This window comes from Coregonus lavaretus (genome assembly GCF_964263955.1).
Source record: "Coregonus lavaretus genome assembly, chromosome: 1".
Lineage (NCBI taxonomy): Eukaryota > Metazoa > Chordata > Actinopteri > Salmoniformes > Salmonidae > Coregonus > Coregonus lavaretus.
This window is the reverse complement of record NC_139988.1, coordinates 8951948-8961328: the sequence shown is the minus strand read 5'-3', so window position 1 is coordinate 8961328 and position 9381 is coordinate 8951948. Positions and strand designations below refer to the sequence as shown.

The 9381-nt window shown below is 45.2% G+C and overlaps 1 protein-coding gene across 1 annotated transcript in view; it reads right to left on the bottom strand.

The window, feature by feature from the left end:
• Positions 1-386: 386 nt before the first annotated feature.
• Positions 387-9381, bottom strand: part of LOC311130766 (pecanex-like protein 2) — a gene marked incomplete at both ends in the record, with an annotated part of 46232 nt that continues 37237 nt past the window's right edge. Inside the window, 6 exon segments of the mRNA XM_084163559.1 lie at positions 387-557; positions 794-1227; positions 3872-4047; positions 6088-6362; positions 6943-7173; positions 7804-7948. Of these exon segments, the coding sequence (XP_084019685.1) occupies positions 387-557; positions 794-1227; positions 3872-4047; positions 6088-6362; positions 6943-7173; positions 7804-7948 (1432 nt within the window).

The window sequence follows — 9381 nt, the reverse complement described above, 5'->3', positions numbered from 1 at the left end:
ATTACCTTTAAATGTAAATCGCGCTATAACACGGATCTCCTGCAGTCTGGATTGAATCTAAGCCGATGGCTTGATGCCAAAAAGGTTTGTGTTTTGTTCTTTCTCCTTTCATTTATGGGCATTATGATGTCCCAATAAATCAGCTCTATTTTTGTGAGGCATTTGTTGGTACTCTCAGATAGTCCTGGGACTGAACATGCTGCGGAGTGAGGCATGTGTTGGTACTCTCAGATAGTCCTGGGACTGAACATGCTGCGGAGTGAGGCATGTGTTGGTGCTCTCAGATAGTCCTGGGACTGAACATGCTGCGGAGTGAGGCATGTGTTGGTGCTCTCAGATAGTCCTGGGACTGAACATGCTGCGGAGTGAGGCATGTGTTGGTGCTCTCAGATAGTCATTTGCTCTGGAAGTTCGTGGGTTGCAGAGGCTGCTGTGTCCTCCTGGCTCTTATCCGTACCCTGTGTGCAGCCTTTATCATTTGACGCTGTGTTGTCTTTCGTGCCATTGGGAGTGTTGGAGTAGGTTGCATCTACAGTCTCGTAGGGCTCTGATGTCCACTGGAAAAACATAGAAAATAATGTATTAATACAATCTGAAATCTGATGCATTATACCAGCTAAAAAGCTAATTTTTGTAGAGGTTCTAACTCATGTCTGATAAGTGTCCTCAATCAACTGTTGACATTAAATGCCTACATAGATAACCACAACATTGTTAAGTGGTAATATAGTTTCATGATAAGCGGTAATATAGTTTCATAAATATATTATGTGGCTGGAGCTCTGACTTCTACCTGTGTGGGTCTGCTGGTGGACCGGCAGGAGGGTCCACCCATGGCGATGTTGACACTACTGGACGACTGTGTGTCCGTGGTGTTGCCACCCTCGGCCGCCGACAGGCCAGAGATGACAAGGCCACTGGAGAAGCTCCTCTTGCCGAACAGCAGGCTGAGGGTGGAGCTGGAGGAGGACACCTGGCTTGAGCGGTGGTGGGCTGCAGCCTGGAGCTGGGAACTCAGCTGGCCCCCGGCCGTGGAGAGCCGTGGCACCTGGGAGAAGACTGAGGCGATGGAGGTGTTGAAGGACAGCTGGCTGTTGGAGAGGTGCTGCACCTGGCCATTGGCCGAAGCTGACACCTGCTGATTATCCAGGATGGGCCCTGACTGGCTGGTGACTGGAGGCCGCTGGCTCTGGGGCTGCACTGAGCGGCTCCGGTACTCTCTCCTCCCTGGATGGATGCACATACAGATAACACGACCCAGTCAGTGTCAGAACCTAACAAGGCAGAACCGTGAACATAGCTGTCTGAACCTAACATGGCAGAACTATGAACATAGCTGGCAGAACCTAACATGGCAGAACTGTGAACATAGCTGGCAGAACCTAACATGGCAGAACCGTGAACATAGCTGGCAGAACCTAACATGGCAGAACCGTGAACATAGCTGTCAGAACCTAACATGGCAGAACCATGAACATCGCTGGCAGAACCTAACATGGCAGAACCATGAACATAGCTGACAGAACCATGAACATAGCTGGCAGAACCTAACATGGCAGAACCATGAACATAGCTGGCAGAACCTAACATGGCAGAACCATGAACATAGCTGTCAGAACCTAACATGGCAGAACCATGAACATCGCTGGCAGAACCATGAACATAGCTGGCAGAACCTAACATGGCAGAACCCTGAACATAGCTGTCAGAACCTAACATTGCAGAACCATGAAAATAGCTGGCAGAACCTAACATGGCAGTACCATGGACATAGCTGGCAGAACCTAACATGGCAGAACAATGAACATAGCTGGCAGAACCATTAACATAGCTGGCAGAACCTAACATGGCAGAACAATGAAAATAGCTGGCAGAACCTAACATGGCAGAACCCTGAACATAGCTGGCAGAACCAAGAAAATAGCTGGCAGAACCTAACATGGCAGAACCCTGAACATAGCTGGCAGAACCATGAACATAGCTGGCAGAACCTAACATGGCAGAACAATGAACATAGCTGGCAGAACCTAACATGGCAGAACAATGAACATAGCTGGCAGAACCTAACATGGCAGAACCATGAACATAGCTGGCAGAACCTAACATGGCAGAACCCTGAACATAGCTGGCAGAACCTAACATGGCAAAACCATGAACATAGCTGGCAGAACCTAACATGGCAGAAACCTGAACATAGCTGTCAGAACCTAACATGTCAGAAACTTGAAACTTAGCTTTCAGAACCTAATATGGCAGAACCCTGAACATTGCTGGCAGAACCATGAACATAGCTGGCAGAACCTAACATGGCAGAACCATGAACATAGCTGTCAGAACCTAACATGGCAGAACCATGAACATCGCTGGCAGAACCTAACATAGCAGAACCATGAACATAGCTGACAGAACCATGAACATAGCAGGCAGAACCTAACATGGCAGAACCATGAACATAGCTGTCAGAACCTAACATGGCAGAACCATGAACATCGCTGGCAGAACCTAACATAGCAGAACCATGAACATAGCTGACAGAACCATGAACATAGCAGGCAGAACCTAACATGGCAGAACCATGAACATAGCTAGCAGAACCTAACATGGCAGAACCCTGAACATAGCTGTCAGAACCTAACATGGCAGAACCATGAACATAGCTGGCAGAACCATGAAAATAGCTGGCAGAACCTAACATGGCAGAACCCTGAACATAGCTGGCAGAACCATGAACATAGCTGGCAGAACCTAACATGGCAGAACAATGAACATAGCTGGCAGAACCTAACATGGCAGAACCATGAACATAGCTGGCAGAACCATGGACATAGCTGGCAGAACCTAACATGGCAGAACCATGAACATAGCTGTCAGAACCTAACATGGCAGAACCATGAACATCGCTGGCAGAACCTAACATGGCAGAACCATGAACATAGCTGACAGAACCATGAACATAGCTGGCAGAACCTAACATGGCAGAACCATGAACATAGCTGGCAGAACCTAACATGGCAGAACCATGAACATAGCTGTCAGAACCTAACATGGCAGAACCATGAACATCGCTGGCAGAACCATGAACATAGCTGGCAGAACCTAACATGGCAGAACCCTGAACATAGCTGTCAGAACCTAACATTGCAGAACCATGAAAATAGCTGGCAGAACCTAACATGGCAGTACCATGAACATAGCTGGCAGAACCTAACATGGCAGAACAATGAACATAGCTGGCAGAACCATGAACATAGCTGGCAGAACCTAACATGGCAGAACAATGAAAATAGCTGGCAGAACCTAACATGGCAGAACCCTGAACATAGCTGGCAGAACCATGAAAATAGCTGGCAGAACCTAACATGGCAGAACCCTGAACATAGCTGGCAGAACCTAACATGGCAGAACCCTGAACATAGCTGGCAGAACCATGAACATAGCTGGCAGAACCTAACATGGCAGAACCCTGAACATAGCTGGCAGAACCTAACATGGCAGAACCATGAACATAGCTGACAGAACCTAACATGGCAGAACCCTGAACATAGCTGGCAGAACCTAACATGGCAGAACCCTGAACATAGCTGGCAGAACCTAACATGGCAGAACCATGAACATAGCTGACAGAACCTAACATGGCAGAACCCTGAACATAGCTGGCAGAACCTAACATGGCAGAACCCTGAACATAGCTGGCAGAACCTAACATGGCAGAACCATGAACATAGCTGCGCAAGGTTCTACTTAGACGTGTAATGCTTTCATGGTAAGGAAACCAACTAAATGTTGAAACTTGGGTGAACTATCCCTTTAAACGTATCATGTATTGCATCTGTCAGGAGCATGCATGTGTGCCTCCTATAGAGAACCAAACCTGTAGCGTGCTGCCTATTGGCGTGAGAGGTCCTGTTGGGCCTGGCCTGGTACAGACTCAGGCTCTGGGAGGTGATGGAGTTTGGGTTGTGGCTCAGAGAAGAGGAGCCCCCTGCACAGTCCACATCCTCCATGTTCACACCACTGTTACAGCTGGTCAGGTTATCCTTCCGCACCCTGCAACACAACACACACACAGCCTATGTTACCTTTCTATACACCTTAACAGCTTTATTAAAATGGAGTGAAAACATTTAACTATAACTGAAGGGCAATGAATCTGGATTAAAAACTCTCAATCTGATCTCAAATGAAAACATGTCCCTATAAGTAGTTTACAGTGCAGGCCACGCCTCACACTAAACATAAAAGGCCCATAAGCCTAACAGTAGATGGTACAGTTGAAGTCGGAAGTTTACATACACTTAGGTTGGAGTCATTAAAACTTGTTTTTCAACCACTCCACAAATGTCTTGTTAACAAACTATAGTTTTGGCAAGTCGGTTAGGACATCTACTTTGTGCATGACACAAGTAATTTTTCCAACAATTGTTTACAGACAGATTTTTTCACTTATAATTCACTGTATCACAATTCCAGAGGGTCAGAAGTTTACATACACTAAGTTGACTGTGCCTTTAAACAGCTTGGAAAATTCCAGAAAATTATGTCATGGCTTTAGAAGCTTCTGATAGGCTAATTGACATCATTTGAGTCAATTGGAGGTGTACCTGTGGATGTATTTCAAGGCCTACCTTCAAACTCAGTGCCTCTTTGCTTGACATCATGGGAAAATCCAAAGAAATCAGCCAAGACCTCAGAAAAACAATTGTAGACCTCCAAAAGTCTGGTTCATCCTTGGGAGCAATTTCCAAACGCCTGAAGGTACCACGTTCATCTGTACAAACAATAGTACGCAAGTATAAACACCATGGGACCACGCAGCCGTCATACCGCTCAGGAAGGAGACGCGTTCTGTCTCCTAGAGATGAACATACTTTGGTGCGAAAAGTGCAAATCAATCCCAGAACAACAGCAAAGGACCTTGTGAAGATGGACAGGTACAAAAGTATCTATATCCACAGTAAAACGAGTCCTATATCGACATAACCTGAAAGGCCGCTCAGAAAGGAAGAAGCCACTGCTCCAAAACCGCCATAAAAAAGCCAGACTACGGTTTGCAACTGCACATGGGGACAAAGATCGTACTTTTTGGAGAAATGTCCTCTGATCTGATGAAACAAAAATAGAACTGTTTGGGCATAATGACCATCGTTATGTTTGGAGGAAAAAGGGGGTCGCTTGCAAGCCGAAGAACACCATCCTAACCGTGAAGCACGGGGGTGGCAGCATCATGCTGTGGGGGTGCTTTGCTGCAGGAGGGACTGGTGCACTTCACAAAATAGATGGCATCATGAGGAAGGAAAATTATGTGGATATATTGAAGCAACATCTCAAGACATCAGTCAGGAAGTTAAAGCTTGGTCGCAAATGGGTCTTCCAAATGGACAATGACCCCAAGCATACTTCCAAAGTTATGGCAAAATGACTTAAGGACAACAAAGTCAAGGTATTGGAGTGGCCATCACAAAGCTCTGACCTCAATCCTATAGAAAATGTGTGGGCAGAACTGAAAAAGCGTGTGCGAGCAAGGAGGCCTCCAAACCTGACTCAGTTACACCAGCTCTGTCAGGAGGAATGGGCCAAAATTCACCCAACTTATTGTGGGTAGCTTGTAGAAGGCTACCCGAAACGTTTGACCCAAGTTAAACAATTTAAAGGCAATGCTACCAAATACTAATTGAGTGTGTGTAAACTTCTGACCTACTAGGAATGTGATGAAATAAATAAAAGCTGAAATAAATCATTCTCTCTACTATTATTCTGATATTTCACATTCTTAAAATAACTAACTGACCTAAGACAGGGAATTTTTATTAGGATTAAATGTCATGAATTGTGAAAAACTGAGTTTAAATGTGTTTGGCTAAGGTGTATGTAAACTTCCGACTTCAACTGTAGTTATTCAAATTGCGCTGGATGCAGCTGAACACGTCGCAGCACTTTGGCCCTGTAGGGTTTGGGAAGAGTGGTGCTGTCACAGAAGAAAAAGCCCTGATTGGATTCCATCCATAGGGGAGCAGAGCACTAGCAGACTGGCTGATAAAGGAGCCCCCTCTGTTTCCCCTTGGCCTGCCTCCAGCAGCCAGAACTTACCGCAGCCACTTGGACAAGAGCCAGGTCTTGATGCTGTCCAGGCTGAGAGGGCCGCCCCAGATGCTCCTCAGCTGCTTGTGGGTGCCCATGTAGGAGGTGGTGAGGGGGGACACGTACATGGGGTAGCCCAGCGGCTGGTCGCACGACGAGTTGATCATGTTTCGGAGGGTCTGCTTGGAGTTCTGGATGCTGCCGCGCTCCGGGTTGCGGTTGCGTAAGAACACCAGCTCCTGCTGCTGGCCGGCCCACAGGCCCCTTACACACTCCTTATTGATCTAGAAGAGAGGAGAGGATGAAGAGGGTAGTATTACTGACATCTGAATACACATGACACGCAGTCCAAATCCACATTTCTTTACTCTGATTAAATCACCATTTTAATCAACTGGATATGGCAGAACCATTTGGATCAAGTTTCTTTATGTATTAATCAAACCAACAACTCATACACCCCACACTTCTAAAGCTAAACTCTATCAATATGTAGAGTTGATCAGAATCACGTAATCTCATGTTCCAGACAGCTTGAACAGACAACAATGCTGAATCATTCCAGTTTGACCTATAGTACCATAGCCCCTTCTGTAGATATGAGATGACTGGATAGATGTAAGAAATATGGTAATAACTTCATCTTAGAAAAAACGCCATATTTATCCAATCCTCTCAGATCTACAAAGGTGGCCACGGAGTAGGGGCTTGGAATTCAGCATGTGTTCAGCTCAACTGTACAGGTCTAGGATCAGGTTCCCCTTCCCCAATCCTAACCTTAACCATTTGTGGGGGAAATGCAACACTGACCCAAGATCAGCGTCTAGGGGCAACATCACCCTACACCATTCATCCAACACCCACCTTGATGACCTTGAAGCTGAGGTGGCGTTTGTAGAGCATGATGATCTTGTACTCGTCCGTGCCGTCGTCCACCATGTGTCTCAGTGTGAGCAAAGTGTCCCGGCTGGACAGAACCGCCTTCCTCCAGGCTGGGTCACTCTCATGGCAGATCACCAGACTGGCCTTGTAGTTACTAATGGCCTCATACAACATGGCTGGCTCCTCTGTCTCCTCCAGACATGTAAAGTGGTCCTGAGAGCAACCAAGGAACAAAGCAGTAAGTATATCGGTGTGAGTAAAAGTTTTATTACAGGGATTAACTGAACCACTTTAAGGACGGGATTCAATTAACGGAGCATTGTCGACAACTTTTTGACCTTTAATATGTCATTTACACTTGAGCCTATATCCGCAGCGTTTACAGCACAGGCAGCTGGTGGCACCTTAATTGGGGAGGACGGGAATGGAATAATGGCTGGAATGGAATAAATGGAACGGTAACACAGTTTCCATGTGCTTGATACCATTCCATTATTCCATTACAGCCATTATTATGATCAGTCCTCCCCTCACCACTGTGGTTTACAGTGAATTGCACCTTTTAAAGGCAATTTTTCAGACATTTGCGGGAATCGTATTCATAATAAAAGCAGCTCAAGGGTAAATTACCTTTAAAAGTCAAGTGCAGTGTACTTATCGACAATGTGCCTTTGATTGCCTCCTGGCTTATATTTGCAGCTCCACTGTACATCAAGATACACGTGCAGTCCACTGAGAAAGCACAGGAAGAGCTCAAGGTTAAATGTACAGTTACCACCATATTCTACTTCAATAAGGGAGAAAGAGAATGGTATTGTCTTCAAAGTAGGCTATTGTGAATACCTGATGGAGCTTGAGACTCATCCTCACGCCTGGGACCACCACTTTCTGCAGCAAATCCATGTCCGTGAACACCCACTCATCTTTAGTGGCGATACGGAAGTCTCCTTTGAACAGAGTGTTGAACCCATACAAGAACGACTCCAAACTGAGTTAGAGAAAAAGAGAAAGGGGGAATTGTCAAGGTGTTTATCACATTACAGCAACAGAGGGGTAGAATTTAGACTCACGTCACGTATCCCTGTGATACTACAGAGAGCTATAGCTGCCCCCTTATGGAATATCAATAAACTACAGCTCATTGTGGCTTGATGTGTTAAATCATCCCTGGAGGGAAATAAAACCCCATATATAACACAACATCCCTGGAGGGTAATAAAACCCCATATATAACACTACACAACATCCCTAAAGGGTAATAAAACCCCATATATAACACAACACAACATCCCTACAGGGTAATAAAACCCCATATATAACACAACACAACATCCCTGGAGGGTAATAACACCCCATATATATCACAACACAACATCCCTGGAGGGTAATAACACCCCATATATATCACAACACAACATCCCTGGAGGGTAATAACACCCCATATATAACACAACACAACATCCCTGGAGGGTAATAACACCCCATATATATCACAACACAACATGCCTGGAGGGTAATAACACCCCATATATATCACAACACAACATGCCTGGAGGGTAATAACACCCCATATATAACACAACACAACATCCCTGGAGGGTAATAAACCCCCATATATAACACAACACAACATCTCTGGAGGGTAATAAAACCCCATATATAACACAACATCCCTGGAGGGTAATAAAACCCCATATATAACACAACATCCCTGGAGGGTAATAAAACCCCATATATAACACTACACAACATCCCTACAGGGTAATAAAACCCCATATATAACACAACACAACCTCCCTACAGGGTAATAAAACCCCATATATAACACAACACAACATCCCTGGAGGGTAATAACACCCCATATATAACACAACACAACATCCCTGGAGGGTAATAAAACCCCATATATAACACAACACAACATCCCTACAGGGTAATAAAACCCCATATATAACACAACACAACATCCCTGGAGGGAAATAAAACCCCATATATATCACAACACAACATGCCTGGAGGGTAATAACACCCCATATATAACACAACACAACATCCCTGGAGGGTAATAAAACCTCATATATAACACAACACAACATCCCTGGAGGGTAATAACACCCCAAATATAACACAACATCCCTGGAGGGTAATAACACCCTATATATAACACAACATCCCTGGAGGGTAATAAAACCCCATATATATCACAACACAACATGCCTGGAGGGTAATAACACCCCATATATAACACAACACAACTGGAGGGTAATAACACCCCATATATAACACAACACAACATCCCTGGAGGGTAATAACACCCCATATATAACACAACACAACATCACTGGAGGGTAATAAAACCCCATATATAACACAACACAACATCCCTGGAGGGTAATAACACCCCATATATATCACAACACA